Below are 17,533 nucleotides of genomic sequence, written 5' to 3' on the forward strand. Positions count from 1 at the left end.
GTACAATTGATTCTGCAAACTCTTTGAACCTAATTAATGATTATATATAGTTTTTGACTTTTAGTATGGTTGAACTTGATCCTGTATAGAGTCAGTAATTTGAGTTAAGCTCGACGAGCCAGTTAGAATCTAGCCGAAAGTTTTAGAGCCAAGCCCAAAAAAATATTAATTTTTTATTGTTCGGGCCTATTCGAGTGGCCCGAATAGGCTAGAGAAAATTCAGGCCAAACCCGATCGAGTTTGGGCTTAGCTCGATATCCAAATAAAAAATAATTTTTTAAAAATATATAAAATATAATAACTATTAATTAATTTTTCAAGTTTTATATCATTTTATATTAAAATAATATATATATATATATATATAAGTGTTTTAATGTAGTTATTTTTTAAAAAAATTAAAAATAGTTATATTTCATATTTTTATTATTTTTAATCAATAAAATATCTCAAAATAATATTTAAAATATATTTTAATATTGATTTTAATATTTTAAGACCCAATTTTTTTAAAAAAAATTTTGAGTCTTATAAATCATTTCCATATAAAAAATAATTTGATATTTTTTATAAATTAAGATAATTAATTTTAAAGTAAAAATAAAATTAAAAATAATTTTAAAAATAAAATTTAGATATACACGAATTCCTGACTCTACTACTAGATAAACATAATAAATAAAATAATATTCTTGAATAATTACTTGGTTATTGTCTATACTAGATTTAGTTAAAAATAAACTAGAGTAAGAATCCTTTATATATAAGAGTTAAATAATATAAAAAGTTAAAAAAATAATTTCAAAAAAATAATATTTTATTCATAATTAAATAATTTTTTTATATAATATAATGATAGAAATTTTTTTATATTCATAAAAATAAAAAGTACAATTTACCTAAAAGTTATTAAAAACTTTGAACTAATTGGGATAATAATTTTAAGTTAGTAGTCTAACTGTGATTGAATTGAGATCAACTTAATCATAATTAAAATAATATAATTTAATTAAAATATATAAAATATTTATATATGACTATGATAAGAGCAATATTTAAACAACTAAGACATTAATTTATAAGTAAAGGAAACATTCATGAATAGATTATACATAATATAACAAAATAATAACAGAGCTACTTAAGTACAAAGTTGATAAGTTATTTTTTATTTTATTTTTTTAAAATTAAGATAATATTTTACGCTTAATAGAATTATTTAAAAATTAAAATTAATTTAAAAAATAAAGAAAAAATACTTTTAAAAAGTTTCAAGTATTCGGGCCTACTCGAATAAGCTTGAAGGTGTTAGGGTCGGGCTTGACTATATAGACTTTTTAGAAGAGATAGGATACTTTAAGCCCGATCCGAATAAGCTGACCCACCTGAATTACTGGCTCTAATCCTAGATACTTTTTTTTTTCCTGGTAGGATTTTTCTCTTGGCTTTTTCTGGAATGTCATTCCCTTTCAATACTTCAAGGGAAATTAGTCATTGTTCCCAAATAAAATACATTTTACGTTGATGTTCATGTGGACTATAATCTTCTTTGATAATAGTGAATGCATTGCATATACTCAGTGTTGTATATCCTTGGCAAAAGCATTGTGTTTATGGCACAATGGATCAAAACAACAGGATATATTTTCTTCAATACTTATTACAAGACACTTTTAAGTATTTCATTGTAACTAATGAATGAAAGTTAATTTATTAAATATGTTTTAAAATGAAAAAATTTTCAATTTCAACTCTATTAAAAATAGGAAAAGAGAAATATATAGTATATGATGAGTTATAAAATTAAATTTACAACAAAAGTATTGTTGAAAAATGGTAACAAACAATTCTTCATATATGTGTGTGTCTTATATTAATGACTAAAAAAAATCTGAAGGAGTATAGACATTGGACACATTATCAAATGGAAATTCATGCGAATGTTATAATGAATAATATTGAAATAATTATGTCGGGACATAAAATTTGTTGGAAAATGATGCAACAAATTGCTTCAAATGTCTGTGCTAGAGGCATTAAATTAAGCACAAAACATCAATAAAGATGCCTTCTTTTCTTCGTCTTCTATGTTATTTCTTGATTTTTGGGTTCAAAGATCGAAGTGGCTCTGATCTTAACTTAATTGCACATTCTTACAAAATAAAATAATTATCCCAGTTGCTCCTAGTTAAGTTTCAATCAAGATAGGCATAGTAGGTCTCATATTCTCCAATAAGCTTTTGTCTTGGAGCAAAACAATTACTTCGGATATCGTTGGCCTTAGTTCCGCAGATGCTTGGATGCATAGCAAACCAATTTCTGTAATTTTCTTCACTTCTTCTACATCGTAATCATTAAGGTCCAAGGTTTCGTCCACCAACTCTACAAGTCTGCCTCTCTCGTATAGTTTCCAAGCCTACCAACAAATGAGATTAAAGTGAAATGGAATAGGGTCAGAAAAACCAAAGGAAACAAAAGTTTACATGTCTTTTTATCTGTGTATTATTGAAATCCTTAAAATAGTTGTGTTGTTGACACAAATTTTCTCCAATGGGGGGGGGGATGAAATTGCCTTTCTAAATCGATAGGAAAATTGTCTCACCTTTTGAAGAAGGTATTCACCTTCAGTATCAGCATCAACCTTTAATTCATTGCTTCTTTGACCGCTAATAATTTCGAGAACTACAACACCGAAGCTACAGATATCTGCTTTCTCTGATAATTGGCCATGAATTGCATACTCTGGTGCTGTATATCCTCTAAATAATGAATAATATTTATCACATAATTGATAAAAAAAACAGTGGCTCAAACTAATAGACACAAATATTTAGAACCAACAATATTTGAAACATATGTATTGGAAACATAGAGAATTGCATCACGTCCCACATTCACGTGAATTCTTTCTTGAAACTAAGAAAATCATATAAATGCAAGTATTTTGACTTACAATGTTCCTGTAAATTTTGTGTTAAGATGAGATTTTTCTTCAAGTAAAAGCTTTGCCAAGCCAAAATCAGCGATTCTTGACTGTAGATCATCATCTAAAAGGATGTTATTAGTCTTTATATTCCTATGAATGATACGAACATGGAATTCCTCATGTAGATACATTAAGCCTTTCGCTGTTCCTAAAATTATTTCGTACCTTTGTTTCCAATCAAGTGAACCTTTCTTTTTACCTATTTTCCAAGTAAAAACATTTTCAAGTGCAGGTTAAAAAGGAATAAACATAAAAGAAATTCAACAAAATGCTTCAGTATGAAATTAATATATATGTTGTTTCATGAGATCTTCAATAAAATTATGACATATAAATGAATTTTTGTTAGGAAGTCAAATGATGTGTTGCTAAGTTGAAAATATGTCCATAGATTATAATGTCATCAAACAATATAATATACCTCATGCCTAAATAACTACATATAAGATTTGTTGGTTGATGTGAGATACCGAAAAAAAATTTTTCCAAACTGGTGTTCTTCATGTATTCATAAACAAGAATTCTCTCGTCGCCTTTACTGCAACATCCAAGAAGTCAAACGAGATTCCGATGATGAACATTACTTATAAGCTTCACTTCACTTTCAAATTCTTCCTCTACCTTATTGGAAATGCTATGGCGTAAGGTTAATTTCTTGACTGCAACAACTTTTCCATTCTTCAAGGTTCCCTATCCATGAGATTGAGAAATTCAATCATAAAAGTTTTATTAGATTGAAGTTATGTCTTTATCTTTTTAAAAAACTATGAAAGTCACTATCAAGAGTGCATCTTTAATAGTTTATCTTCAGAGAAATGCTGTTAAAAGATTCATTTTTTATAGTTTTTTATGGTAAAATTGCTTTTGTATGTCGAGTGCTAACATGAAATCCGTATCCTTTTAATTAAAAGTGCAATCACAAGTGAACCTTTTAATAACACTTCCTTAGAGAAATGTTATCTTATATCCTTCCACCCACACACTTTTTATGCACTTCTTTAAAGAAGCACTAATCTTATGAGAACTATTAAAAGTTATTATCTTTGGTGTAGTGTAAGTTTCTGTAATATATAAGGATCATGTTATGAGCATAAGCTTAAAAGAAAAACAAATTCAAGTGGAGAACTCATTCCAAGAAACTAACCTATTAGATGGGAGAGAATTCTTTAAATTTATAAGCAATTCACTTTTCTTGCAAGACTCCCCAATATTGGACTCTTAAACAAATCACTTGGCAACATCATTGTTTTGGAATATGATGATATTGGAAATCAACATATATAGTTACCTTATAAACAGCACCAAATCCTCCTTCTCCGAGTTTATTTTCTACGCTGAAATTCTTTGTTGCAAGCTTCAAATCTCCGTAATTGTAAATAACCGGTCCTCTCAACTTGCTTGCTCCAGTTATATCTCCTATAAAGAAAAACATTAGCCAAAGTTTCTCACCTTCACAAAGATGAAAGTCACTTTCTTTCTTTTTTCTTTCTTTCTTTTTTTCAGGGAAAGTTGAAAACAAATGCATCACCTTAAATCATTGCAAATTGATACACAGTGAGATAAGACTTTTGAAGTTGTTTACCTTGAGGAACCCTCTGAGAACGTTTTGGCTGTCTAATCCAAGCAAACAATGAAAGAAGGGTCAAAGTAAGGGCAGCACCTACAACAACTCCACAAATCATGGACCCCTTATTGCTTGGACCTCCAAGATCCAGAAAATAGAGTACTCATTTTCAAATTCAACTACGTAGATAACATGTAAATTATGAATAGCAATTTTAAATTTGTCATCTCCCACACAGAATATTGTCAGTACTAGTACTTAGATCATTTTCTATATCAAGCATATGCACACCAAAGGATAAAGTTAGATAAATTTTTGGATTTTGTGGTATCTGTTGCCCTTTCTACTGCCCCTGTAATGCCCAAAATTTCAGCTCTTCGTTTGGGAGAATTAGATGAAATTTCTCTAAAATGCTGAAATGAAAGGTCAAGATTTTGGGTATTAAGGGGGACAACAGACACCCCAAATCATAAATCTTCATAAAGGTTTGCTGTAAAATTTCTCATGAATCTATACATAAAATACAATAGAATCTTCTTTTTTTTAATGAAAAATGCAATAGAATCTTGTTTATCAATTTTTTGTTGATTAATAAGAAGTCTAATAGCAATAAATATTGAAAGAATGCGCCTAAGTTCCATCCAAATTAAAAAAAAAAACGTGTAATCAAACACTTAAATAAGACACACACATATATATAATGTAAGATTCAATTTTTTTTTTCTTTTGGAGTGAAGATTAAAAAATGCATATAAGAAAATCAAATTGTCATGCTGTAGCACTACCTCGTTTGAAGGCGGGAGTGATATCAATGGTCTGGTTATCAGGAAAGAAGGAAGTGGTCGAGTATCTCATGAAACACCCATCAGCATAAGCCCTACCATCTGAATTGGGAAGACAAGTCTGCATGTTATTGTAGCCAGCGTTCAAGCAATTGAGGCATCCATCTGGTGTGATAGTTCTTGTACATTGAGCAAAGGCATAAATAGTTGGACCATTATTAGGCACTTGCTTCTTTGTGGCTGCAATGAAGCCAGATATTTTTGGTGTTGCTGTTTGCAGATTCATTAGCACTTGTTGTGCAGCAGTGGTAAATGCAGTGGCTTCTCCGGCCGCAGATCGATTCCCACACGATGCCGTATTGAAAGATTGTGTTGTATCGTCAAAGAAATCGCTGCTGATATCAAACCTTAACAGATACACAGCCCACAAAGAATCCCCTATCATTTTTCCATGTTCAATAATTGCTATCCACAAATCAAGCTAATGTGAAGATGGACTTTTCATCTTTGGATTACAAAGATACGGTAAACCTATCTCTAGAATAGAAGAGTTGATCAATCTCTTCATTTCACGCCTTTTTGGAATTTTCAGTGAAAAATGTTGGAATATTAATTAATCATGTATTAATGTTATTAATACGTTGCAAATCTAATGAAGATATATAAGCGCTATATTTGATAGGAGAGAATTTTGAGAAATGATGAATATATATTTCTCATTCTCTTTAAGGATACCAGCTGCTTAGTTCATATCTAATCTGTTTATAGGCATTCATCCTTATTAGGATCAGCCTGAACAGTTAGAATGACATATATAATTACAACTGATGATACAATATCAAATTTTGAGCTTATAGAGTATCAAACATTGAATCAATCTTAGAAGCTGTTCATTTCTAGGCATATCATGGACCGAATTAGCCACTGAAGGTAAAATGGGATTTTAAAAGATCTTTTTCTTTTGTTAATATCTACAGTGGATTTCTTGTATCTATACTGAAATTGAAATAAAGTGCCTTATTTATGACTTATATATGAATAATATAACTCCTTATATTTTTATAATTTATATTGATGTTGTATTTTCTAAGAGAGGAGGGTGTGTGTACAAAAACTTCTATATATAGTCCTTAAAAAAGGACCTGATTCATTCCAGTCATTCAACGTACAATTTGTACTTGAATTTGGCAAAAAGTTCCTAATAAATATATACATCCCACTATAGACTATCATTCTTTGCCAAGTCACTATCATTCTAACCCACTAGGTTTACCTGAGGAAGCAGCCGTCATAAATAACACGGCCACCGGGGTTCCCGGAGGTGCAGTTGAGGATTTTAACTGCGGCAACGTCAAAACACGCAGCACAGTCGGCGATGGAGAGGTAGTTTCTACATTGAAAGAGAGTAGAAACAGGATTTTCTCCGCTGCCTTCTTGTGCCGTGGCAAAATGCTTATTTTGGCGACTGATCTGCCATCGTATGTCTATCAACGTTGCGTTTAGGTTCTCATCAAACATGGTGATATTGGACACGATGAAGGCATGTACGTAGGATGGATTGCATTCACTGGTAATAAGATGGGTCTGTGGGTCCGAAACAACGCCTTTAAGAATCCAGCATGAACAGACTATGAAGGTGAACGAGGGAAGGAGATTAACACGTTGAAGCAGCATATTTCTGTGTGTTGTGATGGTTCTGTGGAGAGTAAATGAAGATGAATGAAGGAAAGTTAGGTCATGTGGAATAATCTACCAATGGAGTACGTCGGAGTAAAGGCATGGTGTTTGAAAAAGACGAAGCTAATAGTGAGGTTTAGTCTATGATTTAATGATGAGAGTTGGATAAAAAATTTCCACCTTGTAAAGTGCTTTGGGTGAATGAGAGAAATTAAAAAAAAAAAGTTAATGGATATGGACAAGGGGTACTATCTTATCCATACTCTATCCAATAAAATTGCATCAATTCAATTAAATAAAATCTTATATGTAATACTTTTAATGACTTTTTTTTAAACTGAACTGCCTCTTTAATTTCTTGCTTATTTTCTCTCTACTATTATGATAAATTTGGGGGGGAGAAATGACAAGAAATTAAAATAATTTAAAGTAACATAAATAAAAAATAACACATAAGATTAAGTAAATTTGCAACATAACATGCTTTTATTAAATAATAACATATATATAATTATAGATGATATAGTGTATTGGTTTCATGTATGAATTTTTTTGTTTTCCAGTTTTTAAAAGGTGCAATGGCAATATGTGGAAGGATGAGAAGAATGCAATTTTGAAAGTTGTGACCCACACGGTTTTAAATTGTGTGTGGGCCAATTTCCTTGCGGGCTTCACGGACGCATGAAGACCAATTGGGGGAAGACTTGGAAATTTCCAACAATGATTTTGACCCAAACACAAAATGGCCATAGCATTCAATTCAGTCCAAAATAAGAGTCAAGTGGGCACCATTAGGAGAGTCATAGCCACAAAGTACACGTCTATATATGTACCAATTTGCTTAAATATTAATAGGAGAATAATGATAATTAAGTCTCTAAAGAGTTAACTAATGACAGTAAGGTCTCTAATAAAATTTTCTAAAAAATAAATTATAAATATTGATTCAAATAATTATAAATTTAAGAATTTCAATTGAAAATAAAATATTTAAATTCTTATAAATGTAATTATCAATTTGCATATATATATGGTATTCCTGTTATTAATTCTAGCTGTTAGGACTTTATTTTGACGCTCCCAATATCAATTGCTCTTTTAATAGGCTCATCAAGACTAAAATATACATTTAAATTTAAATAATATTTATAAAAATATTTATAAATCACTCACCAATAAAATTCTTACATCAATAATAATATTTGATACAAAATGAGTGAAAGTCTATCTTTTCCAAGTCACTTTTATATCATATAAAAGCATATCCATACAAATCAAGGCGAAAAGCAATGGACCATATTCTCCAAAAAGTGTTTCCTTTATATTTTCTGATAAAAATATTCTAAAGATCAAGAAAAATATTTTTTAAAAAAGGAATAATTTAACAAAAGCATATGTACATTAAAAAATAAAAAAAATTTTAATATGTTTAATTAATATTATTTTTATTAAACCCTAATAATATGAATCAAATAATATTTTGAGGGCATCTTATCAGTTGCGGTCATGATCATTACCGGTGGGCCAAGTGATTTCCAAGGTAAACGGTAAATAACGAAGAACCTTCATTTTCTTTCCAGATGATGCGTGAAGTGATGAGGAATACAGATTTTGAGACTTGCAAGTCTAAATGGGAGAAGACTTGGAAATTTCCAACAATGACTCAGAAAAGACATATCAATATTAAGAAATCTAGCTCCTAGTTAAACGTCAAGCGATAATGACGTCATAGAAGACTCTTGGAATTTTCCTAACAATGACTCAGAAAAGACATATCTGTATTAATAAATCCAGCCCCTAGTTAAACGTCAAGCGATAATGACGCTATTGGAGATAAAGAGATCAAAATATTATTTCAAACATAAAAAAAAATTTAAAATAAATATATACATAAAAAATGTTCCCCTTGTTTCAAAGTAATAAACAAAGAAAAAGCAGCAACTTTAATTCATTGTCTTTCTACCAACTTGTAAGAACGTAAATATCAATTATCAAATTACTTTTGCGAATTTGACATTGCCCTGATGACAAAATTTGCCACATTATTCATAATTTATATAGTATTATTTATAATTTATTTTATATTTATATTGAATATTGACATATTAATATTGATAATTGGGCAGTCGTTTTCGTGGGTGCCAGCCAAACAGGTTGTGGAAATTATATCAAGTTGACTCATTCTCACATACAAATAATTGTATGCTTCTGGTTCTGGACTTAATTTCCTTTTTTGACTAAATTATTATCAACATTTAGAAGTCTTCAAAGAGATAATGAAGATTACTGTATATCAAATAAAAAAGTGACAGAGATCACGAGCTAAATAATGGGGTGAAGAAAATAAGTATCAAGTTGCAATTTTGGTGGAGGACAGGGGACTTAGAAAACGTGGAAGTTGACGCAGACTTTAACGTTAATGTATATATTAAATAAAAGTATACAAAATACAAATAGATTAATATTAGATATTACACGTATATCCGTACACACATGTATATCTTAGGGTGTGTGATAAATAATAATTTTATATATTTTTATCTTTTTAATTGAAATTTTTTTAATATTTATTTGAAGTTAATTAAATTTAATTAAATATTTATTAATTTTATTGGAAAAGAGGAGGAATGGAAACAGTGGCGGGAGGCGCAGAATTGAAAGGAAAACAGAGATACAGAAGGCGGCGAAAGTGAATTGGAAAGGAGCAGAGATGTTGGCGATCGCTCTTCGTTTTTTCCTATTCAATTTTCTCGAGCCATGACTTCTCCTACTCTCATTCTCTGCCATTTGATTTTTACTTTTAGAACTCTATGAGAATTAATTTTTTGATGTAATCAATTATAAATTATAATTTTAAGCTATAATCAAAAAAATTTATATTTTAAAAAATTTTATTTTGACTTTATTTTAGTTTGCTTTTTTTCTTTCTACATCTAAATGCTTTGCCTTAATTGTTATTATGGATTAGAATAATTTTATTGCATAATTTTTGAATTATATATTTTATTTGATGTTTTGTTTTACTATAAGCGAGTAATATAACATCATAAGAGTAATTTGGCTTAGTTTAAGTAATTATACATGTTTTATTTTTAGTGTGGCTAATATAAAAATAATTTTTAGGTTGCAAGTTAAAGGCAATTTTAATTAGTCTATAACTTAATTTCTTGTTCAATCCTTAAATGATAGTTTAAAAAAATTATTAATAAAACCAAAATAATAAAGTTAAATAAATTTAATTTATTTTGTGGATGTGAAAGATTGAGTTTAGGCAATTTGGTTGTAATTGATTACGCTACTTGTGTTTGTTGATTTTCTTAGTTGACTTGATTTGTTTAATTAATTTTAATTTAAATTTTTAAATTAATTTTGTCATAAAAAATCTCTCCATTATTTAGATTTTCATAATTTTAATTCAATTAATTAATTTATTAACTTTTAAAGGGATGACCTAAGTCATGCTTTATTATAAATTTTAATTTTTATTAATTTTAGTACTATTTGATAATAGTATCAGTGTGTTTGTATTGATAAAAATGGAAAGCCGAAAATGTAATGTATAATGCAATTTTAAATCAAGGAAGTCTTGAGCTGTGCTCCCAGCAACTCACTTTCCTTTTCTTTAATATTTATCCGCTATTTTTATTTTAAAAATTATTTTATTTCATTTTTTATATCTTTGTATAGTTTTTCTAAAAGAAATTATATCCCATGAAAGTGCCCCAAGATTTTTTTATAAAATTATATGGAGAAGGAAAGCTTTCTTGACACAATTTACCTAAATTTTTTGAGGGAAAAAAAAAAAGAAAAAAAAGAGAGAAAGAAGGGAAGCTTCCATATACTCACCCACTATTCTAACTTTTGGAGAATTTATGTAAAATTGAATATTCTTTGTCTATCACCTTGGTATATAGTCAGGCATATTTCTATTGACCACAATGATTGTTTTGGTTTGAATCATTTGGAAAGAAAGAAAGTGGGCGGGTGAGGGAAGTGGGAGAGATATTTTGTGTTTAATATAAAAAATGACGTACTCTTTTCATGACATTTTTAAATAATTTTTTTAATCTTAAAATATAAAATATTTAAGTAAATTAAAATTTTATTAAATATATTAATTTTAATATTATTCTTTCTTTCTTTATAATTAATTTTCATTACTTCTCTTGTCAATATATTAAATGATGAGTATTTTAAAAAATTTATATTTTTATTTTAAAAAGATAAGATTGTTAAGTGTATTTAATGAGATTTATTGATATGTAAAATTTTATCTAAAAATATCTTATGATTTAAAAAGGAGAGAGTAATATAATAATAAATGATAAATCAAAACAGAAATAATTTCCTATTTTTAAAAAAGTTTCAACGGAAAACTCACAAACGCCCTCCGTTTTCATTCAACAAACAATCTCCACTAATAAGCTTGAAATCTTTTTTTTTTATCTACATAGTTTATAATTGATTTCTTTAGTTTAATTCGATTTTAAATATATGCAAACATTCATTGATTAATTTATTCAAAATATGATCATAATTAAAATTACAATATAATAAAAATATACAATTATGATGTTAGCAGCTGAATTTTTTTATATAACTATGTCATTCAAGTATGAGAATATTTATATTCAATTGAATTTTTATAAAAGTTGACTTTTCTCCCCCAATTTGGAGTCACAGTGGAAGACTGGGTCTTAGACGTCGACGTCTGCATTGGGACACCTTTAGCGTAGGCAATAGGGCATTTGAAATAGATATTTGTTGAAATGATGATAACACTAATCAAGCCACTAATATATGATCTTTAAATCCTCCAGACAGATTAGAATTATATTTTATATCTCTTAATTAGGGTGTGATTTGTATTGAAGAAAATGGAATAAAATGAAATATTTTATATATGCAAATTTAAATCAATACAAGCACTACCTAGACAAGAATTATTTTAGTAATTTAAATGTAAATTTATTGCATTTTTCGGGTATTTACCTTCGTATCCCCAAAATTTTCAGCGTCTTGGTTGCGAACACCATGCTTATTTATGCTCGTCAAACAGATCCTCTCCTTCATCGCGCGCGCTCTCTCTCTCTCTCTGCCCCCTCTCTGCAAGTAAGAAAAACGTCATGCTTCTGCAACAACAAAAAGCTTTCTTCTTCTTTTTCTTCCTTCTGGAGCTGCATAATCTGGTCATGGACTCTAGACGGTGTCGTTTCAGACCCACAGACCAGTTACGTGAAAATAGGGTGCAGCCAGTACAACGTCACTGACACGATTATCTTCCATGACAACCTGAAGTTGACATTCAGAGACTTGAAAGCACAGATCAAGAACCAAAGCAAACACTTCGCAACGTCGCAGGCAGTGAAGGGAAACAACCCAGCTTATAGTATTTTTCAGTGCAGAAACTACCTCTCCATCGTCGACTGCCTCGCTTGCTTCAGATTCGCCGCCCGGAATATTCGCAACTGCTCTTACGGCGCCACCGGTGCCCGTATCATCTATGAAGGATGCTTCCTCAGGTATCGTATTTTGATTGTTTTAGTATCAAACTACTGTGTAGTGGAACCCACCTATTCTTTGTTAATATTGTTAGGTTTTGACTAATTTGGTTAAATTGTTGACCAAAAAAATTTGAGTTAAATTAAATATGACCATAATAAAAGTATGAAAACACTCAAAAAGTGGCATCTGGATGCCCATTGCTTGAATTTTGAACGTGATATTATTGGTTAAAGTAGCATATATAGTTACTAAATGAGTTTCACAGTAGTTGGTATTTTGACTATATTTGAGTCTATAGGTATACAGATATACGATTCATCTTATAAAATCTATTAATATTTTGAATTATTTATAGGTTGCTATTCATTCTTCATTTCTGTGCAAAACACTAATAATTATTTTATGCTAAATTAAATGAATAAATTTTCTTCTTTAAAAAGTTTATTTGAATTGTTGTGGGTAAAGTCTGAATCTAACTCATTCGAGATAATATTTTTGAATTAATTATTGAAATTCACTTTAAAATAGAAAACTTATAATTTTTCAGCAACTTGAAGAGCTGTATTTATTCGTAAATTTCTTCCATTTATAAGGTAGGACCAATACGCATTTTTAACTTAATAATTAATAAAATAAAATGATCAAATCAAATAAAAAAAACAAATACATAAGCCATAGTCATGCAGTTATTGTCAATTCTTCCAAGGTAGGACCAACACAACTTTTCCAATTAATTTGGCTTTTTGTATCTGCACACAGAAGCTATCCCAAGGGCCAGAAATGGCAAATTTGACTCACTTTAATTTGAGCTGCAAATATTGAGAATCAAAGCATATTTATTTTGCATCAACTATTTTAAGAGGCTGGCAAAACTGACATTAATTAATTGGATACTCCTTTCTTGTGTTTTAATTTAATAATATTTATTTAAGGTACGAGAGCAGTGGATTCTTTGATCAGAACACAGACGCTGGCAACAACATTGTCTGTGGGGCTAAAGCAAGAAACTCCACTGAACTTGCTTCAACAGTGGAACAAGTACTAACAGATCTGGAAACAGCAACACCAAAAATACCTGGTTTCTATGCAGCCACTAAAACGCAAGTGCCTAATAGTAACACTTCAATTTATGCCTTTGCTCAATGTCTTGAGACTCTCACTCAAAGTGGCTGCCAGGACTGCTTAAAAACTGGCTTAAAAAATTTCCAGATTTGTCTTCCCAACTCAAACGCCAAGACTTATGATGCTGGTTGTTTCATGAGATACTCCACCACTGCTTTCTTTTCTGATAATCAAACTACTAATATCAAGCACTTCTTGAAACAAGGTGCAGTTTTAAACTTCAAAGACATTGCATCATATATACACTTGGGCTAGAAAAACTTGGAAATGGGGTCAACTGTTTTACTTGTGATTTGTAGGAGGAGGTTCAAGTAAGAAGAAGGCTATTATTGGTGGGGTTGTCGGAGGTGCATCTGTTATTTTGATTCTTCTTGCATTATTTGCTTTGCATAGACGATCACAGTTATCCAAGAGGAATCCTAGAGGTAAGATAACTAGGAAATGTGGCTTGGTTCTCACTTTTCTCTTTTTCAAAGAAATGTTATAGTTGTAAACTTTTATAGGGAGACAATTTAACTTTGGTTTTTCCTTACAGGAGACATTTTGGGAGCAACTGAGTTGAAAGGCCCTGTTAACTATAGGTATAAAGATCTCAAGGCAGCAACAAAAAATTTCAGTAAAGAAAATAAACTAGGAGAAGGAGGTTTCGGTGATGTTTACAAGGTAAACTTTCTAAACATTCACTTCCACTATTAAAATTGATATCATTTCTCGATTTGTATAAATTCAGTCTAGGTAGGCTATTTAGTTAATATTTGTTCACAAGATGATGAGAGTTTCACCATACTGCAGTTCTAACTTTTCGTGAATATCATTCTTTTATGAATAGTTTTTATGAATGAAGCAAAAGAGTGATCTCACACCCAAAAATAAAATGCTACATAAAGATAGAATTTCTATAAGCATATTTTATAGTCAAGCATGTTGTCTTGAACAGGGAACTTTGAAAAATGGAAAAGTTGTTGCTGTCAAGAAATTGGCGTTAGGCCAATCCAAAGAGATGGAGAAAAATTTTGAAAGTGAAGTGAAGCTGATAAGTAATGTTCATCATCGAAATCTTGTTCGACTTTTGGGATGTTGCAGTAAAGGACAAGAGAGACTCCTAGTTTACGAGTACATGAAAAACAACAATGTTGGCCAATACTTATTCGGTAGAACAAAATCAAATACTTGACTTAATTTCTTCAGTAGCTTTAAGAATAACATTTATATCTTGTGTTCTATTTTTTCCTTACTCTCTAAAGTGTTGGTAACAGGCAAAAATTAAAGGTTCTCTCAGTTGGAAGCTACGTTATGGTGTAATTTTGGGTATTGCAAGGGGTTTGGCCTATTTACATGAGGAATTTCATGTTTGTATCATACATAGAGATATAAAAACTAGCAATATCCTCTTGGATGATGATTTCCAACCTAAAATTGCTGATTTTGGACTAGCAAGGCTTTTGCCAAGAGACCAATCTCATCTCAACACAAGATTTGCAGGAACAATGTAAGTAGCATGCAAAAACACATGGCAATTTATCGTATTTTTATCCACTTATATATTATATTATATCACACAAAAAGAAAAGATATTGAATATGATGTATAGATAAAATGTAACATTTTCCTTTATATCCTTTTCATTGATTTTCATTGATGCTCTGTTTTTCTACAAAGGCCAAACATTTCAAGTGACATTGTATCCATTTATGATGCAGCAGCTGAAAATACGCATGCATGTATAACATGTCAAACTTTATTTTGTCAATGTTCATATTTGTTTTCATTTTCTGTTGTATATGTTCTTTGTTTTGATCCATAATGCCATATATATTATGTTTATATTAGGGGATACACAGCACCTGAATATGTAATGCATGGACAATTGTCAGAGAAAGTTGATACTTATAGCTATGGAGTTGTAGTCCTAGAAATTATAAGCGGACAAAAGAGTGGTGAAGTAAAGGGTAATAATGAAAGTGAATTACTCCTTCAAAAGGTAATCTTATTCCCATTAACCAATATAACAAAGAGCTACTTTTTACTGAAGAAACATCAATATATAACATGACCAATGACCCATGAACATTTTCGCATCTCCACACATGCCTCAAAAAAATATTTCAAATATTAGGGTTTCGTCTAAAGTACTTGATAGCAATAATCTCATAAAGCTTAAGATGTTACCTTCATTATTTTTCCTATGCTATATCACTTTTATCCCACTTGGCAGGCTTGGAAACTGTATGAGAGAGGGTTGCATATAGAGTTTGTGGACAATACCTTAGACTCAAGTGAGTATGATGCAGAAGAAGTCAAGAAAATCATAGAAATTGGGTTACTCTGCACTCAAGCATCTCCTGCTGCAAGGCCAACAATGTCTGAGATTGTTGTTATGCTCAAAAGCAAAGGCTTAATGGACCACAAGAAACCCACTATGCCTGTCTATGTTGATCCTAATTGGAGGCCCAAAAGAGACACCTCTACGACTAATAGTTCATCTTCATCAAATGCTACTGTGTCCCAGTCCATTCTATCAGGAAGGTGATTGCATTACTCAAGAACGTGCAGTTATGGGTCACTTGAAGTTTGAACCTGTAAAAATAATAAAGAAAATAGAGCAAGTGTTCTCCATCCATCAGTTGAAGTTAGAAATTTTGTGTGAAACAGTGGCTTCTTTCGCCTATGGTGTAAAATAACTTTGGTAAATGTAGCAGAAGCCTCTGAATTTTGTGTGAATGTGTAAGACACTGGACACTAATAAATTTCTACCGAAGCCATTTATTTATTTAATGATAATTGATGCATCGATCGAAATGAAATTAAACTAGTTTAGATATAATTATAGAAATATTTAAGGACTGGGAAGTAAATGTAAATATAAATAGGTCTTTGATGCACTAATTATATAAATGACAATGACAAGAGGCAAACACGTTTTCTCCGCTACCGCGTAATGCTTTGAGAAAAGAAAAAAAAAATACCGTATAATATTGCTCATTATGCGAAGTGATCCTGTGATCAATAACAAAATTCCCAAAAAAAAAAAAAGGTGGTCTTTGTATTGCATCTAAAATATAGTATTCTCTCTATTTTAAATTATAAAACACTTTTGAAGGAGTTTTTCCGTTTCAAAATATAAGACACTTTGAATTAAAATTTCATTAAATGCATCAATTTTAATATTATCCTTTCTCTCTCTATAATTAATTTCTCTTTTCTTTTTAATGTATTAAATGATAGATATTTTAAAAAGTTTATATTAAAATAAGGTTGTTAGATGTATTTAATAAGGTTTTGTTGGTATGTGAGATTTTGTCTGAAAATATTTTGTAATTTGAAACTAAGGAAGTATAATATTAACTAAATTATGTTATGCAATGAAGTCGCCAAGGCTTATAGAGAAGCTCAATGATCATTCTGGCACTCCAGTTTAATGTCCACAGCTCAATGTCGAGAATTAACTAAATTTGATCTTACAAACCCGGTCCTCAACAACCAACCAAACAGAGGGAAATTATTGAAGAATGGATGAGGAATGTTGAGACAAATTTCTAGCCCAATATTCAGCCGCGTTTGCATTCGATGAGCACCGAACACTCAGCATTACGTGGTTGAATCAAAGCCTTTCATTTTATCTTGAAATGATCGCAATCGTTTATTTTAAATGAATTTTTAAATATTTTAAATATTATATTTATGAATATAAAAATTATAAAAAATTTTGATATTAAATCTGGTCTGTTTTCCGTACTCATTCAAAAATGAGAACCATCACACTCATAATATTTGATGAAATCTGCACCATCTAAATTTAAAATTTTTTATTTTTAATTACATTTATCAAAATAAAAATTTTAAAAAATATAAAAAAATTTAATCAATTTGTTTATTACCAATTTAGTTAGTATAAAT

The 17,533-nt window shown here is 30.0% G+C and overlaps 1 protein-coding gene and 1 pseudogene across 1 annotated transcript; one reads left to right on the forward strand and one right to left on the reverse strand.

The window, feature by feature from the left end:
- Positions 1-1,929: 1,929 nt before the first annotated feature.
- Positions 1,930-12,095, reverse strand: LOC129301907 (cysteine-rich receptor-like protein kinase 2; annotated as a pseudogene).
- On the forward strand, positions 12,029-16,417 carry LOC129301906 (cysteine-rich receptor-like protein kinase 2). The gene is made up of 8 exons (XM_054940538.1): positions 12,029-12,531; positions 13,447-13,841; positions 13,939-14,061; positions 14,172-14,299; positions 14,574-14,794; positions 14,901-15,125; positions 15,467-15,617; positions 15,852-16,417. Exons 1-8 carry the CDS (start codon positions 12,044-12,046, stop codon positions 16,164-16,166), a joined length of 2,046 nt encoding a protein of 681 aa, XP_054796513.1. The 5' UTR covers positions 12,029-12,043; the 3' UTR covers positions 16,167-16,417.
- Positions 16,418-17,533: the final 1,116 nt, after the last annotated feature.

This window comes from Prosopis cineraria, unplaced genomic scaffold, assembly GCF_029017545.1.
Source record: "Prosopis cineraria cultivar Desert tree isolate PC_DT_omini unplaced genomic scaffold, ASM2901754v1 PC2, whole genome shotgun sequence".
Lineage (NCBI taxonomy): Eukaryota > Viridiplantae > Streptophyta > Magnoliopsida > Fabales > Fabaceae > Prosopis > Prosopis cineraria.